Here is an 18,400-nt window from a genome sequence, read left to right as displayed (position 1 = left end):
AAAGCAACCGTGTTTCAATAAAACTTTATTTGCAAAAATAGGTGGTGGGCCAAATTTTGCCCTTTGGCCATAGTTTGCCAACTTCTAAACTAAATAATTCTTGAATGCCTACTTTGATCAGTGAAGTATAAGTATTGGGATACACAGAAAACAAAATGAATTTCTTGCGAAATTCTCTAGTGTATATGTTCAGAAATTGGAGATGATCTATTTTAAAATAATCTGCAATAAAGTACTTAATAAAGTGCAGAATCTTTCCTTAAAGCAAAACTTACCCCAATCAATTGATTAGCTCTGTAAGTTTACAGTTTTGTTTTGTGATTATTTTTTGAACTGAGCCTTATTCACACTCTATAGTCTCAGGTATCTTGGACTATATTTGAATGTACTACCTTATTTTGGAATAAGCACAATAAGTTTGGGGACTTACACGAATACCAAAGAGGTACAATAATTCAAATGCTCTATCCCTTCATTTCCTCTACCTCTGCTTACAACAGCAATACTTTTACTCAGACTTCCTGTTTCTGGCACTTGCCTTCTTTTTTGCTGTGTTTATACTTCCCCCTGTCTGTGGTTAAATAAGTATAAAGTGCTAAAGCTGTAGATTGGTGCCTCTCTCTCTCTCTCTCACTGGTGCTCTGTCTCTCATTCATTCCTACACACAGGCTCACACACCTCCCCTCTCTTCTCTTTCTCTCTCTCAGAATGATGATTCTAGGTACAGCTTTTGGTATGGTTTTCTATTTACTTCAAGTCGTTTCTGGAGAAAGTGGCTATGCACAGAATGGTGAGTCATTTCTAACTTTTCTTTAGGATTTCAGGTTATCTCTAGCATATGCTTCGGGTTACTTAGATCCCCAAAGACCTGATCTGGACACTGGGTTAGAATGGAGTTGGAGAATTACCATATATTCTGTCATTTTTCTGTCATTTGTAAGTTCTAACCACGGGGACAGGAGGCCAGGAAACAATACTGTGGGTGGTATAAAGTCTTAGAATTGTCTAGAAAGAATGCATTTAACTCTATAAGTGTGGATCTTAAATGTTGGTCAATGTTTCTACTCTTACAAAAGGAATACCCATATAGGTGCAATGGTTGTGCTTGTTGGAGAATCTCCAAGGTAATTTAACCTTGTTAAAAAAATCAAACTAGATTTATTTTGTTTAGTTTTTTAAGAGGTTCCAAAAGCATAATTCTCATGATAAAATAGTTTCCAGCAACAACAGCTTTGTCTGCACTTACCATCACCATATCTCCAGCACCTAAAAGTGTCTAGAATGTAGTAAACATTCAATATTTGAATTGAATATTTGAAAATTCCTTCAAAATACTTCAGTTTTGATATTTATGTGAGATTCTTACTTAGTGAATAATTGAACAGAGAAAGATCTGTATTAGTTGTCTCCTAAAAATATATTTAATTGCCTTCATATCAATACATTTATCATCATATAGTAATTCCCTTTGGGATCCTTGAAATACTTAGCACCTGCAAGCCAATGCTATCTACTTAGGAACTAGGTCATAATGACAACACAACTGTAAACAAAGACAAAATGGCAACAAGAGGAGCCACCTGGGAATTTTAACCACCCATTTGCTCCCGATAATTAAGCTCTTTGGCTCTAAGAGTTGAAAAGTATTTTCCTATCAAAGATACCAAAGACATCAGCTTAATGATTCAACTTAGATATGTTAAGTCATGTAATTACTAAGGGTGGAAATCCCTAGAATATTTTCACTAAGGGAATTGTCAGAAAGCTGACATTTTTCAGTGTGACCGTATATGAATCACTTTGTGGGCATGATCCTAATTCCTTGGTACATGTCCCCTTATATTTGCACAGATAGCTGCTTGGCAGGTAACACCTAATTCTTACTCTTTGGAGTATAATATTTTCCTTCTATTTCTCCCTGATGGCCATACTTTTTAAAAAAAGAAATAAGAATTCTAACTGAAAGCTGAGTTTCACTTCAACTTTTCAAATTTCAGTTTTATTTAGGATATCTATAACCACCCATCCACATTGATCACCTCAAAATACTTTTCAGTTTGGGGTGTATAATAATCCACTGCTCTTTGTTGAAAGATTAGTTTGTTGATAACCACATGGATGATAAAGAGAAGAAAGGGATATTTTTTAATAATCCAAACCATGTATGTTTTTGATCAACTAATTCCTTTCAACAGGAAGACTTCCAAACCACACGGCCTTGTCAATAATGCATATTTTAAAAAACTAAATTTTTATAGACAAATATGCTTAGATAGTATTGAAAGAATAGTAAGTTAACTCACTGTTGAAAAGTTCTATGTAATTTCAAAATCATAGTAATAATACCTTTGACATAGAACTCTTTCAAAGGATCCCCAAAGGTTTCATGTAGATTCTTAGAATTCTTGTGTTAACGTTTCATTACTTATTTCTCAAAAACAGAAAAATTATAATAATCATAGCTAACCCTTATTCAGTGCTTACTATGTTTTTTTTTAATTTTTTTAATGTTTATTTATTGTTCAGAGACAGAGACAGAGTGAGAGTGGGGGAAGGGCAGAGAGAGAGAGACACAGAATCCAAAGCAGGCTCCAGGCCCTGAGCCCAATGCAGGGCTCGAACTCACAAACCACAAGATCATGACCTGAGCTGAAGTCAGATGCTTAACCAACTGAGCCACCCAGGCGCCCCAAGGTGCTTACTATGTTCTAAGCTAATTCTTTGCATATATTTGTTCAATGATTTCTCATATAATGTGAATTTCCATATCAAAACACTGAGGTGTAGAGAAGTTGAGTAACCTGACAGGGACCACAGTTACAAAGTAAAATAGGAAGAATTTAAACCCACATCTGTCCAGCTCTGGTGTTGGAGGTTTTAACCACTGTGTATAATACTCTAAGAATTTTTCAGCTTAGGCCAGGTAGAACATTCTCTTTGTAAAATGCCATGCAATTTTGCAAGTTGTTGAGGGGAATTTTTCTTGGTTACAAAGCAATTTTGCCCAGTAACATCTCCTAAAGAGCCAGTAAGCTGCTTCTCAAAACATAGCCACTTTAATTGTATGACTAGTGTTTTGTATATTGTATAAGCATATACATCAGACACACTTCACCAGACTGGATGGCTAAGGGTGGTAGGAATGCCTTGTTCTGCTGGTGCTCAGCATCTGCTAGTCTATGCTCTCCGGTTTATCTTGTATATTGTATTATATTGTATATTGAAGAATTTTGGACACAAAGCTGATCCACAGAAGTCTGAATCCAAATAGTAATGTAGGTTCTGTTGTACAGGATTGGTGGAAGATTTAAAGAAGAGAAAACCTCAAAACAGAATGAGAACTGCTGTGTAAAGGCAGGCTACAACTACCACTGTTCCACTGAGAAAAGGTTTTAGGAGATGAAGTTTTAATACTATCAGATTAGGAATGAACATGGTTTAACGTGTGAGCCCTAAATAGTGGGTTGCCCCTCATTATTTAAAACTGTCATCAGGGAGCACCTGGGTAGCTCAGTCAGTTGATCCTCTGACTTTTGATTTTAGCTCAGGTCATGATCTCACGGTCATGAGATCAAGCCCCATGGCAGGCTCTGTGCAAAGCATGGAACCTGCTTAAGATTCTCTGTCTCTCTGTCTCTTTCTCTCTCTCTCTCAAGAAACAAACAAAAACCTGACTGTCATCAGGAAGGGGTCTATACCCTACTGAAATTACATAAGGAATATTTGCTTGTGGCAGAATTGTAAGCCTATGGATTCTAGGAACGGTCAGATAGAGCAGCACCCACAGCTTTTTATCTTGATGTAGTTTTTCAAGATTTGTGGCTTTGACTGAACCAACCTGTCACTCATCTAGTTGGTCCACTCCACTCACAACCAGCTTTACTAATTTTCCCACAGAACTACTTCGTAATTTAAGTAAAAAAGACCTTCAGGATACTCAACGGGTTTGATTTTAGTATATTCTGTATCCTATTTGAAGCTCTAGAAGCTTCTAATTTCTAGCATTGATGGGCCAAAGTGATTTTTAGTAACAATGGACCTAGAAGCCATCATAAGCTCACACTTGATTACTCTGAGAATGGCTTCGGTTACTCTGGATTTTCTCAGGTCTCGGTCCAAGTATATTTGCTGATACATTTTTTTCTATTAAATATTATGAAATATAGATACAAAATGTCTATTGAATCTTAAGGGCCTCAACCCAGTTTAAAAAATCGAATACAATCTATGACAAATTGTACTTACCAAAAGTGACTGACAAAAGATTCTGGCTCACTACATTCAGAATTCTGATAATATCTTAAGATACAGTATCTATAGAAGAAGGATCTATAAGCACTGAAGTAATACCTATAGGATTTGTAGGAAAGTCCAGCAGATCTCATCTAATCACATTTGCCTTAGTAGCTTAAGACAAATTGCTTTAAATAAATATTCACACAATGGAGATAATCAATTGTACTTTTAGTTGGAATTCCTATTCAGGTAAGGGAAATCTATCCCTTAAAAAAGTGAACTTCTGACTGTATGATAACTCTCCTCTTCCTTCATTCAAAAAATACTTGGGAGGAAATAAATGAAGATTAGTAATAAAGTCAAAGGCTAGGTAGCATTTGAATAATAGAGATAGAGTATCTCTTATTTGAAATTCACTAATTAACAGAAGAAATTATAGTGTAAAAAGGAAAGTGTATGTTTAGTATTTTACTCTAGATCTCTAATGCACTAACCCAGTGTCAGAGGTATTTAGAAATATTTGGAGATAGGAACACTTGGGTGGCTCAGTGTGTTGAGTGTCCAACTCTCCATTTTGGCTTACATCATGATCTCACGATTCATGGGTTCCAGCCCGGCATTGGGCTCTGCGTTGACAGCTTGGAGCCTGGAGTCTGCTTCCGATTCTGTGTCTCCCTTTCTCTCTCTCTCTCTCTCTCTCTCTCTCTCTCTTTCTCAGAAATAAACATTTTTTAAAAAGAAAAAGAGTATAATGTATTTAAAAATGAATATTTGGAAGTTATTTATTAATTTTTATGATTTAGAAAAATCATTATGATTCTAGAAAAATCTGTGCTCTTTAGGTATTATTTTGGTTTGGATTTGGGATCTTTTCTGCTTTGGTTTTGGTTTTTCTGTCTTTTGCCTTGGGCTTTTCTTCTTGAGATAACTTATAACAGCTCCCTCATGTCTGCCCCCAAAGGCTGCCATTTCATTAATGTCACTCCAGATTTCAAAAGGATGCACATATTTGCCCCATTAACAACTACAGGTTTGTTCCTCCCCAGGGGACTTTGATGATGCCGAACTGGATGACTATCCATTCTCGTGTTACAGTCAGTTGGAAGTGGATGGATCCCAGCACTTGCTGACCTGTACTTTTGACGACCCAGATGTCAATAGCACCAATCTGGAATTTGAAATATGGTGAGGAATATTGGCTCCTACGGGTGCCTGGAAATCCTGTCTCTCTTTTCATGTATTACGCAGCAAAGGAAAGAGTATGGAGCATAATTGTCAAGTACTAAAATCGAATGAATTCCAAAAACTTCCTGAAACTCCTTGTTCTTCACCAAAATACTCCAGCAAAGATACTTTCATAGGTTCTCCTGTCAGTCAGTCCTTGCTGGCACAGCAAGCTGATGGTATGGAACTTGGAGATCTCCCAACCCTCCTGACTTCATAGCAGACTTTAGCATTTATTTTCTTTTAATATTTTATTTAGTTTTGAGAGCAAGAGAGACAGGGCACAAACAGGGGAGGGGCAGAGAGAGAGGGGGGAGACACAGAATCCAAAACAGGCTCCAGGCTCTGAGATGTCAGCACAGAGCCCGACGCGGGGCTTGAATTCACAGACCATGAGATCATGACCTGAGCCGAAGTCGGACACTTAACCGACTGATTCACCCAGGCGCCCCCTTCATAGCAGACTTTAAATCTTGCTTTCTTAGAACACTCCTCCCCCAAAATTTATCTGCCTGAGACAATCTAGTGTCTTGCTGCACTCTGGAGGGCTGTTGCCTGTTTTCTAATCCCAATACCAGCACCGTCTTAGCTTTTCAACCTAAAGCAAGCTATGGAACTCATGTAGGCCTCAAGTTCTTCACCTGTTAAATGAGCTGTACAAATTCATAGGGAGGTTTGGATAAATAAATAATGTAATACTTTAATAATTGAATTAAAGGGGTGCCTGGGTGGCTAAGTTGGTTGAGCATCCAACTCTCCATTTTGGCTGAGGTTAGGATCTCATGGTTTGTGAGTTCGAGCCGCACACAGGGCTCTGCGCTGCCAGCATAGGGCCTGCTTGGGATTTTCTCTCTCCTTCCCTGTCTGCTCCTCTCCCACTCACTCCCTCTCTCTCTCTCTCTCTCAAAATAGATAAACTTAAAAAAATAATAATTTAATTGGAAGACATATCCATTATATAATTATTGGGAAAGAGGCATTAAAATAAAAAAATCTATGAATACAGACCTAACTTCCACCTTCTTGGCACAGTTTGACTCTAGATGGTACCCTTAGTATCAATTTTCCAAAAATCAGCAGGAATAATCTGGCTCTTGTTTTCATAAGGCCTCAGGGAAAAGGCAAAGAAAAAAAGTAAGTCTCTCTCTGGTTTGAAAGTTTGGTGAAAAACTCAGAGAGTTTTCTTCTCCCTCCATAAACCATCTCATTGCTTTGGGTTACTGTCTCTGATGACTTGAAAAAGATACTCCAACATGAAATTCTAACTTAGGGCTATTTCCAAATTCATATCAAATGCCCTAAGTAGGTTCTTACCAAGAAAAGGGAGTCAAGACCCACTAGTAGTAAAAGAGGGCTTCTTAAATTCAGCAGACTCTCACCAATCCCCTAATATATGGTCTAGACAAGCCCTAAATTCCATGCCTTACATTAAATTACAGGAGCTTCCTGAATGTGCTCATGCAATGCTTCCTGATGCAGTCTTTCGAGAACACAATCTTGGACTTGAATTCCATTGTGTGTTCTCAGTCTGCTTCTTGGTTCACTTCTATAACACACTTTCCAGGAATAAAATCTGTCAGGAGAATAGGAATCTACGATGTCCAGAATCTATACTGCAAGTAAACTACACTAAAACAGGCAAACAGCTTATTCCAGCCATGTGCTCCTTTTTATGGACAAAATCCCCTCCAACAGTTATGCGACTTTGGGTTCTCCACCACGCTATTTGGTGGACAGCAGTGTTCATATAGTTTCTCCTCAGGAGGCTGAGGCTGACCTTTCTGTCCACTTTCACTCACACCACTTCCTTGACCACTTGAACAAACTTGCCCACTTCCTTTTGCAAGTCTTTTGATTACTTCTGTCATATTATAATCTATCTGCAGCATCCAATGGGGGTTTGCAATTGGATTTATGTATTTTGGTTGGAAAGGGATTGTCTTAAGACATGTTTTCAGTGTGAAACACTAAGTATGAGGAGGCTAAGGTGCTTCTGGAGAGCATCTGTGTTTGTGAAGGTATCCACACTTTGAGGGGGGACTTTCATGCAACTCCAAATCCCAGGAGGAACATTGTTTCTCAAGTCAAAGTCACTTGGAGTGCTGTATTTGCCTATGAGGCTAGGTTGCTTTGCCAATGTAACTAGCTTCATTGGAGCTTTCTGTTCCTTTAACATGTTTATAAAGAAGAAATTGGAAATCATTGAAAAATGTACTTTCTTCTGAAGTCTTTTCACAGGTGGAATTGTTGACAGAAACCAGATGCTGTTTCCCAGCAGGCTTGTTAGGGGCATATTCATAGAAGAGTTTACCGCCTGCCTGATCTGGTCACCAGTCTCCTGGGGTTAGAAACCAAATTACTTGGTGTTCAATGAGAGGATCCATTTCCCAGGAATGGACTTGGATTAGCCAAAATCACAGAGTTATATTACCAATATGCCAATTGAAGATTTCACACTGATAGATACAATTATTATAGATACCCAAATATTCACACTGGGCTCAGGACCAATAGGAGTGGGTGTTTGGGGAGAAGAGGAACAGAGTGGACCAATGGAGTATATGTCCATATAAATCCACTCTTACTGAGGGATCTGAAAATTTTTTATTCACCAGAAACTTAACCACCTCTCAGGTACCTGGAATAACACAACAGAGGCACTAAAAGCAAGCACCTAGGTTAGAATCCCCATAGTAACACTTAAGGAGCTCTGTGACCAAGGAGCTGTTACTTAAGCTCTCTGATCATAACAACCACTTTGCATTGGGGTGGTTGGCATATGGTCAATACCTGTAAATAGTACTTAATTCTCAATGTAGATTGATTTTTATTAAAAATGAGATCAAAAGGTTGTTCAGTAAATATGGAAGCAAAACAAAGGAAATTTATTTGTTGGTTTTATGACTAGAGTTAGTTGGGGCACCTGGGTGGCTCAGTCAGTTAAACATCTGACGTCGGCTCAGGTCATGATCTCGCAGTTTCTGAGTTCGAGCCCCACTTTGGGCTCTCTACTGACAGCTCGGAGCCTGGAGCCTGCTTCAGATTCTGTGTCTCCCTCTCTCTCTGCCCCTCTGCTGCTCATGCTCTGTCTCTCTCTGTCTCTCAAAAATAAATAAATATTTTAAAAAAATTTTTAAAGTTTAAAGTTATTTGGTTCAGATCTCAAAGTGCTTAATGTTTTAAGACTAGCTACCAGCACTTAAACATCTAGGTATCTCTTTAAAAATCAGATTTGATAATAGCAGGCCCATCCAGCAAAAGGGCCTGAACAGAATTCCTGCTGCTTCTGTGGATGAACAATTAAATCTCAGCCCTGAACGTAAGCCCACTTTTCGCATTTATGTTACTTTCGTAGACACTGTGAGCACTTGACTTTGGGACCCTGCTTTCTAGGTGCTTATATAAGGTCCATGGTCAGCTCTCAAAGGCAACTGATTTTTTTGTTTGTTTCCACATTCTTGGGAGCATCACAGTCACCTCCATGTGCCACCTACAGATAACACTTCCTATATGTCATTTTTAGTTTCTATGATTTACCACCAATGTCACAGGCACCCTGCCAAATTTATCTCATATTCTAGAGTTACCTAGCAATATCTGCCAGGGGTTATTAATTTAGTCCTTCTCCAGTAAACCATGCTAACTTTCAAAGTTGCTAAATATTTTTGAGATAGATTCTGTCTTTAGAGACCAAATGAGGAACAAAGGCTACAGTTTTTGTTTCTGTTTTTTTAATGTTTCCATGTAGGTATCTGTCTGCCCCATCAGGAGAAATGCATTTATCAAGCTAAACCAGACAAGATTGAAAGAGATTTAGGAGGCTGGAGCTAAATTGAAGAAGTAGGCACTATGGTCTCCCCAGGAGTCTCTCCCTATTTTCAGAACAAGAGGGTTTGTGTGAGTGGGTTACTGTTGATGCCCTCTGGGAAGGTCGTATAGGCCCAAATTTGTTGGCCTATAGTACTACTGGGGTCAAAAGTACATGAAAAAAAGCCAGCCCAGAAGTAAAGCCAGTAAATCACTGAAATAGTAATTTCTAAAAGTTTATTGAGCATGTACCAAAAAGACAGTTTGCAAACCAGCTGTGTTCAAACTAAAATATAGAATGAGGCTCAGAGGTATATTGTTATAAAGCAACTTATATAGTGTAAAGACAATGAGTGTCTATTCTTTACAATGATTGGCTATAATATTAGAATTTTCTTAACCAAAAGGAAATTGGTTGGTGGTTACCTCATATCAATTTTGGCAAATGGTTTAAGTTTTGCTTATGATTTTCAGAGGCATAAACAAGAAGTGACCCAGGTTAAGCTAATCTTGCTTGTCTTGTAAAGTAAGCTAAAATAATATTTGCATATATGACAAACTTGTTTTGTCTGCTCAGGGAATTTTCAAGTGCGGTCTCTGTGTTTAATTTTAACATTGGATACTTGTGGTGCTTTTTTCTGCCCCCAAAATACCCTAGAATTTTGGGTATTTCCAACAGAAATATAGTATGATCCATAAATGTGTGAGCCACATATATAATTCTAAGTTTTCTAGTAGCAACATTTTAATAAATAAAATATAAATAGGTGACATTAATTTAATTTAACATATCTGATTTAACAATACACTTTAATATACTATATCCAAGATATTATCACTTCAACATGTAATCAATATAAACACAAACATTAATGAGATATTTTACATTACTTTTTGCATCTTCAAAATCTGTTGTAAATTTTATAGTTAGAGCACATCACATGTGATATTTCAAGTGTTCAATAACCACATATTGGGAGGTGGTTATTGTGTTGGACAATGTCATTCTAGAATACGTCTAACCTTAACAATACATATTTAGCAACCAAGGAAATTGTTTCAAATTAGGTAAGTGAGTTGAAATGAATTACATTGAATTGAGTTGAGCTCATGGGAAATATACTAAGTTTCTTCCATTTGCCTGAAGCCAGTGTCATTGGCACAAAGAAGATTGTCTATTCCAGGCCATAGGTTCTTCTTAGCAACAAACATGGCTTCCCCTCCACATAGGGTGGCTCCTGGAATTCAGACCCCTTAAAAGGATGCCCAAGCTCAAAAGTCAGCCATAGGGTGATCCTTTATTTATTTACTTTTTTTTTGCTCATTTATCTTATTTTCCAAAAAGTGGGAATAAACCAAGAATGCCATTTTAGGTTCTCTTTAAACTTCTAACAATACGAAAAACTTGCTACCTGTTAAGGATTTATAATTGAATATTGTACTATGCTTCACTTAAAAATATATTGCAAACTCATTGACTGAACTAAAAGGCATTGCCTTTCTAATTTCTCCACATCATATGTTTACCTAAAATTCAGAAATGGGATCATGCTCTAATTCTCCCCCTCTATCTTTATCAAATTAGGAAATGTAGGCTATCTTCAGAACTGTCCATATGACATTCCTCCCAAGTTTGTTCCCTGGTATCCATCTGGCCCAACTTAAAAATTTGCTTTTAATATTTACTCTACTCCAAGGGGGAAAACCCAGTTAGCCCAATGAGGGACACACTCACTAGAAACTCCAACACACTCACGTGCACACACATACACACACACACACACACACACACACACACATTTAAAGCCACACAGCTGCATACCCTGAAAGATTAACAGTTAACCAAAAAACTATAATTGGGGGAAGGTGGCAATTTTAAGGGATGTTCCACAAATAGTAAATATATTTAGCCAATTAATAAACTTAAAATTTCTTGACCCATCTCTGTCTTTGAATACAAAAATGTAACTAGTCACTCAAAGACCACAGCAGCCTAGAACAGGGAGATTGTGCACCTACAGCCGAGCCATCCTCCTCAGATTTTAACCCCACACCCACCTCACCTCAAGCCACACAGACATGTTCTTTCTGCGCAGAATCCAGCAACAATCCTGGAAAGGGCTCACTTGAGCACATGTTGAGGAAAGTGTACACACATCTAATTTACCAAAGAAAACCAACACATTCTGTACCGTAGGTAGCAAAGGACATTTTTAGAATATATTCCCTGTGATATTTTTAAAAATATCTGGTTAATGAAAAGAATTCTTTTCATGTAAGCAAACTCATTTTCTTTTTTTTTTTTCTTTTTTTTTCTTGCTACAATCCTCACTTCCAATTTGAGCCAGCTATTCCTCTTTTCAGGGCTATTTGGCTGGAAGAGCATATAGGAAAACAAATTGGTAATCATGTTTATCACAGGAGACGGAAATTAAATTGACAACTGGAAAAGAAAAAGAAATGAGTACTTTTATTTTTATTTTGCATTGTTTAATTATTGTTGCAATAGGTGTACATACTTTTCATTCTTTCTTTCATACAAAACATTTCTTTTACCCTTCTGTCCCCTTCTAGCCACCCATCCCCTGTGAACAATCCATTACCCTTTGGGTTTGCCAGTTTCCAATACTTCTTATAAGTGGAGTAACACACTGTTTACTCTTTTCTTTTTGAGATTTATCCACATTGATGCATGTTTCAGATCTCATCTTTTCAATTGCTGAGTTTTCATTCCACTGAATGAATATATCACAAATTTGTAATCCTTTCTCCTTTACATGGATATTCGAGGTTTTTTTCTTTCCAAATTTGAGACTATTAATTTTTAAGTTGCTGTTAAAATTTTTGTACAAATTAGTTTGTTCATTTCTCTGCAGTAAAAACCTCAGCATGGAATTACTATATCATAGGCTCGGCGTGTATTTAACTGTAAGAAACTATCCAGCAGTTTTCCAAAGTGGTTATACCATTCTACTCTCCCACCAACAGAGTGTGAGAGCTAAAGTCATCTCCAACATTTGGCTTTGAAATAGTACCTTGTGATTTTTATTTATGTATTTCAAGTAACAAATCATGTCGACCATCATTTTGCATACTTGCTGGCCATTTGCATGTCTTCTTGTAGCAAGTGCCTGTTAAAGCCTTTTGTCCTTTTCACCCAATTATTTATCTTTTTATTGTTGATGAGTATGAATTCTTTATATGTTCTGGATACAATTCCTTTGTCGGATTTCTTCATTACAACTATTTTCTGCCAGTGTGTAGCTTGCCATTTCATTTTCTTAAGGTGTACTTTAATAGGCAGAAAGTTTTCATTTTGATGAAAGTCCAATGTCTTTTTTTTTCTTGTAAAGGTGCAGCAGATTTTTTTTAAGTTTATTTATTTATTTTTGATAGAGAAAATGTGAGCTGGGGAAAGGCAAAGAGAGAGAGGAAGACACAGAAATCTGAAGCAGACTCAAGGCTTCAAGCTGTCAGTACAGAAGCCTGACTTGGGGCTCAAACTCATGAACTGTGAGGTCATGACCTGAGCTGAAGTCCGAGGCTTAACCCACTGAGCCACTCAGGTGCCCCTTAAGTTTGTTTGTTTGGTTGGTTTTTTTATTGAGAGAGAATGAGAGAGACAGAGAGAAGGAGAGCACATGCGTGTGTGTGCATGAACTTATGTCTGTGGACAAGCATGGGAGGGGCAGAGAGAGAGGGAGAGAAAGAATCCCAAGCAGGCTGTTAGTAAAGAGCCCCACCCAGCCTCAAACCCAAGAACTGTGAGAGCATGACCTGAGCCAAAAGCAAGTAAAGAGCCCCACCCAGCGCTCAAACCCAAGAACCATGAGATCATGACCTGAGCCAAAAGCGAGAGTACAACGCTTAACCCACTGAGCCACCCAGGCACCCTTTTTTTCCCCCTCTTTTATGTTTCAATGTTTTGTGTGTCATTACTCCCTTTGTCCCCTCGTAAAGTCAAAAAGATATTTTCTTATGTTTTCTTCTAGATATTTTGTAGTTTGAGCCTTTACATTTAGGTCTATAATCCATATCTAATTAATTTTGCATGAGATTAAGGGTCATATTTTCCCTACATTTGTTTACTTGTTCCAGGACAATTTGCTGAAATGATTTTCTATTTCCCATTGAATTGATAGAGTACTTGTATTGAAAATCAGTTAACCTTCTATGTGTGAGCCTATTTCTGAACTCTTTATACTTTCTATTGATCCTTTTATTTATTCTTACACCAGTGCTAAGACTGCCCAATTATCATAGCTTTATAGTAAATTTGAAATCAACTGCTCTGAATCTTACATATTTGTTCTACTTTTTAAGTGTGATTTTGGCTTTTCTGAGTTTTTTCTATTTCCACATAAATTTTAGAATCAGCTTGTCAATTTTTTTCTTAAATCCTGCTGAGATTTTGATTAATATTACATACACCAAGTTAGGGGATATTCCCATCTTCTTACTACTAAATTTGCTAATCCATGAATGTATGTCTTCATTTATTTAGATCTCCTTTAATAGCCCTGAGGAATGTTTTATAATTTCTATTTCAAAGTCCTTGAACATCCTTTATTAATTTTATCTCTAAGCATTTTATGATTTCATTGGTGTCATAAATGGAGCTGTTGGTTTTAAAATTTATCTTATAATTGTTTGATACTAGTCTGTAGAAATATAATTGTCCTTTATATTCTTACTTTGATGAATTCAACTTACTAGTTCCTGTAATTTTGTTGGAGAGTCTATATAATGTTGTCTGCTAATAAAGAAAGGCTTTTTTTCTCTTCCTTTACAACCTGGATATGTTTTTGTTTGCTTGTTTGTCCTGTTTTACACACTGGCTAGAACCTCCAGTAAATTGTTGAGTAAAAATGGTGAAAGTGCATATTCCTGTTTTGTCTGTATCTTAGGGGAAAATGTTCAAAATTTCACCATTAAGTATGATGTTAATTGTAGACTCTTCCTAAATTTCCTGTTTCAGATTGAGGAAGTGTTCTTCTATTAATAGTCTTGATATCATCCTACAGGTCACTGAGATTTTGTTTTTTCAGACTGAATATTTCTATTGATCTATCTTCAAGTTCAACAACCCTTTCTTCTGCCATCTTCAATCTGTTAAGTCCTTCCAATACACTCAGTACATTTTTAAAGATTTTAGATTTACTTGTCAGTTATAGCATTTTCATTTTGTTTTCTTTTATAGTTTCCATTTCACCACTAACATTATGTATCTATTCAATCATTATGACCATATCCTTTTTTCAGCCCTTAAACATATTTACAAAAGCTGCTTTAAGGTCTTTTTCTGCTAATTCTAACATCTGGTCACGTTAGGGTCAGTTTCCATTGACTGTTTTTTGTCTTGACTATGGGTCTCATTTTTCTTTTCTTAAGTCATCTGTAGTAGCTTTTGACTATAGGAAAGACATTATTGACAACAAGTTTTCTGGATTCTGTTAACTTTGCCAACTGTTGATTTGAACTCTGTTAGTTAACTTGACTGGATTAATCTTTAAATTCTCTTTTCTTTTGAGATAATACCTAAAATCTCAGCTCAGTTATTTCTAGTGTCATCTAGCTATTCCTTTCCCATGGTTTCCTTAGAGTTTCCTTCATACCTGACAATTAAAGGGACATATAATGATATGAGCAGAGGTTATATGCAGACCTCTCCATAGCTTCCTCATTTCTAGGCCTTTCCCCATTAAAAATATCCATCCACACAAGAAGTCCTCTAACTTCTCAAGACAATAAAACTGTGGCTTTTTGTTAGATTCTAGATGCCTGTCACAGTGTGACCTGAGGAGTGCTATCAAACAAAGAAAAAAGAAAAAAGCAGGAACAAGGAGCTCATCTACCTTTTTATAAAGGATAAAATTCCCTCTCAGAGTGCATGGGTGGCTCAGTTGGTGAAGACTCCAACTCTTGATTTGGGCTCAGGTCATCATCTAACAGTTCATGGGTTGAAGCCCCACACTGGACTCCACACTGACAGCACGGAGCCTGCTTGGGATTCTCTGTCTCCGTCTCTCTCTGCCCCTCCCCTGCTCACTCTCTATCTCTCTCTCAAATTAAATAAGTTAACATTTTTTAAAAATTCCCTGTAATTTCTGCATACTTTTGATTCCTCTTTAAAACTTTTAAAAAGGATTTTCAAAAATATCTTGTCCAAGGTTGATAATAGTTATATATTGGAAGGTTAGTATGATACAAGTTGTTCTGCTATTACTGGACCCAATAGTTATACTTTTTATTGAAAAAAGTGCAATGTGGGGCGCCTGGGTGGCGCAGTCGGTTGGGCGTCCGACTTCAGCCAGGTCACGATCTCGCGGTCCGGGAGTTTGAGCCCCGCGTCAGGCTCTGGGCTGATGGCTCAGAGCCTGGAGCCTGTTTCTGATTCTGTGTCTCCCTCTCTCTCTGCCCCTCCCCTGTTCATGCTCTCTCTCTGTCCCAAAAATAAATAAATGTTGAAAAAAAAATTTAAAAAAGAAAGTGCAATGTGAAGCTTTTGATGTTAGTTGTACAATAAGCAACAATCTCTCTTCCTCAGTTTATTGAAAGACTGATCTTAGTTGGGAAGAGGAAAGGGAACATGGGAATAAGGGTTGATTTTAAAGTTTGTTGATGAGGTAAAAGTGGAGCACAGTCAAAATTACCTTTGAAAGTCCCCAAATTACTCATTAAGTGTATATGGTTTTATGTATATAATCCTCTAGACTATTGTATCATTTCCTTTAACTTTGTTTTGGTCAATGTTCCTTTACAGGCTTCATTTCCTGAATTTATTTCTGCAGAACATCAAAAAGAGCAATTATCTAACCACCTACAAAATATTTTTGTTTTTCAATGATCAATTATTTAAAAATAGGAATTTTCCAGGTTTTTCATGAACAGGCTTTGACAGTTTCATATTCAGTTGCATGTAACGCCAGAGTATATCATCATTATACCATTGTGCTGGTACCAAGAAGCCACATTATTTAATTTCTCTCTCTCTCTCTCTCTCTCTCTCTCACACACACACACACACACACATACACACACACAGAAGCACCTATACATCCACATACCAGTGGACAGAGTTGAAGTCACAAAACTGAAATGTACATGTAATGCTATTCCATTGTATACAGAAACTCTTACTTGAATTAAGATAGATTCCTTTTTTGTTTCTACAGTGGGGCTCTTTTGGATGTGAAATGCCTGACTTTTAATAAAATGCAAGAGATGTATTTCATCAGGACAAAGAAATTCTTACTGATTGGAGACAGCGAAATATGTGTGAAGCTTAAAGGAAAAAAGATAACTTGCAGGAAAATGAACGTAGTCAAGATAGGTAAGAAGTTGTATATGGGAGTAGGCTTGCCATTCGGACATATATGAAGACACTGATTGTGTCTGGACTTTCTGCATGTTAAAAGTAGACAAATCATGAAAGCTCTTTGCAATAGAGAATAGCAAAGTCCTTAATGGAAGGAATTTTTTTAAGACCTGGAAGTTTTGAAGCATGTGACACTAATTCTTAATATGAGAGAATTCTGAGGGGGATGCCTGGGTGGCTCAGCGGGTTAAGTGTGTGACTTTGGCTAGGGTCATGATCTCAAAGTTTGTGAGTTTGAGCCCTGCATTGGGCTCTGTGCTGACAGCTCTGAGCCTGGAGCCTGCTTCTGATTCTGTGTCTCCCTTTCTCTCTGCCCCTTTTCTGCTCACACTCTATCTCTCTCTTTGAAAAATAAATAAACATTTTTAAAAAGTTTTTTGAAAAGAATTTTGAGGGTCTTCAAACTCAGCCATGAAAGATAGTGATTGGCACCTACAGATTGCAGGAAGAGTTCTACATGAAGTCACTAGAGCTGGACCTCTGATGCCCTTTCCCTCTTCATCTTTCCTTCTCCTGAATTCCTTGTATTTTTCTTCCTATATATCCACCATATTCAGAGTATGTTTAGTTAAATTATCAAGTTATTTTGAAAAGTTAATATCAATTAATATTTGGCTTAGAATATTCATATTACATTTGGTCAAAAAATATTTCAAACAAAATTATAATCGAAATTGGTAAATTCACCTACATGTTTCCTTTTGATCTATATAATATTCATATACATAGTAATATGAATCAGTAAATCCATTCAATTATCTGACTATAAGTCAATATTAATTACCAATTCATCATTTAGTTGCCAGGCAAGTAAATCAAAATAATCAGAAAGATTGAGAATATAGACCCAAGAAATTTTCTTTTCTATTACTTACAGATTATAACCCTAGGGTGAATAAAGTTACATTCAAAACCTCAGAGAGACTCTGATATAGGAGAATGTCTAAGCCAATTATGATGCATTAGTGCAATGGAATAATGACTACTTGTGTTTATTATACCTATGGAGATTTACAAATAAAATAATATATGTAGGAGGGAAACTGGTCAAAGTGATAGAAGAGGTACATTCATTCTTTTGCTGGTTTTAAGTACTATGGCTCACTCTCTCTCCCTATTTTCAACCCCTTCTTCACCATCCCAAAAGAAAATTAAAGATAAAAGAATAATACTCATTAGAGACAATAAAGAGGTGACAAACTTTGAATCTAGTCTCAGCTTTGCCTCACTAAGTTGGTAAAATAAAGAATGAAAACAAAAGTTCCATGTGTGAATAATTACCCTATAAAAGTTCAGATAGTGAAAAAGAGACATTAGGCAAATGGTTTGTGCATATTGAACACACAGCAACATAGGCCACAACCAATGTAACTGCAAGGTAATTCTGAATATAGGACACAAGCAAAGTAGGTTTTGGTCATTTGGAGACTAGGCTGTTATGGATGGATGGTCAGTTTGTGCACTGCACAAGAGCACCATATCTAAATGTTTACATTGGGGTTGCAAATCTATATTCACTACTCTAAAATCAGGTAGGGAAGACAGAGATTCTCAGTCCTCTGACAGCATCATGGCATTTTACAGAGCGAGCATGTGACTACTCAAGGCTCCAGGTAGCACCCTGCTGATCTGAATCCCCAGATCTCACATATCCAGTGCTCTCAGAAGCCTATTTTCTATATCTCAGCAGAAGCAAACCTACCAAGCCACGTCTGAGAGGCCAAGGGAGAAAGGTAGTTGTGCTCACAGCTGGTA

General features: G+C 37.1%; 1 protein-coding gene across 1 annotated transcript in view; it reads left to right on the top strand.

The window, feature by feature from the left end:
* Positions 1-587: 587 nt before the first annotated feature.
* IL7R (interleukin 7 receptor) overlaps positions 588-18,400 on the top strand; it is a 28,412-nt gene continuing 10,599 nt past the window's right edge. The window contains exons 1-3 of the mRNA XM_006928055.4: positions 588-790; positions 5,283-5,421; positions 16,443-16,600. Coding sequence (XP_006928117.1) covers positions 709-790; positions 5,283-5,421; positions 16,443-16,600 — 379 coding nt within the window. The 5' untranslated portion in view covers positions 588-708. The remainder of the gene's footprint in view (positions 791-5,282; positions 5,422-16,442; positions 16,601-18,400) is intronic.

This window comes from Felis catus, chromosome A1, assembly GCF_018350175.1.
Source record: "Felis catus isolate Fca126 chromosome A1, F.catus_Fca126_mat1.0, whole genome shotgun sequence".
NCBI lineage: Eukaryota > Metazoa > Chordata > Mammalia > Carnivora > Felidae > Felis > Felis catus.
Note: the sequence above shows the minus strand (reverse complement) of the source record. Positions and strands in the feature narration are given on the sequence as shown.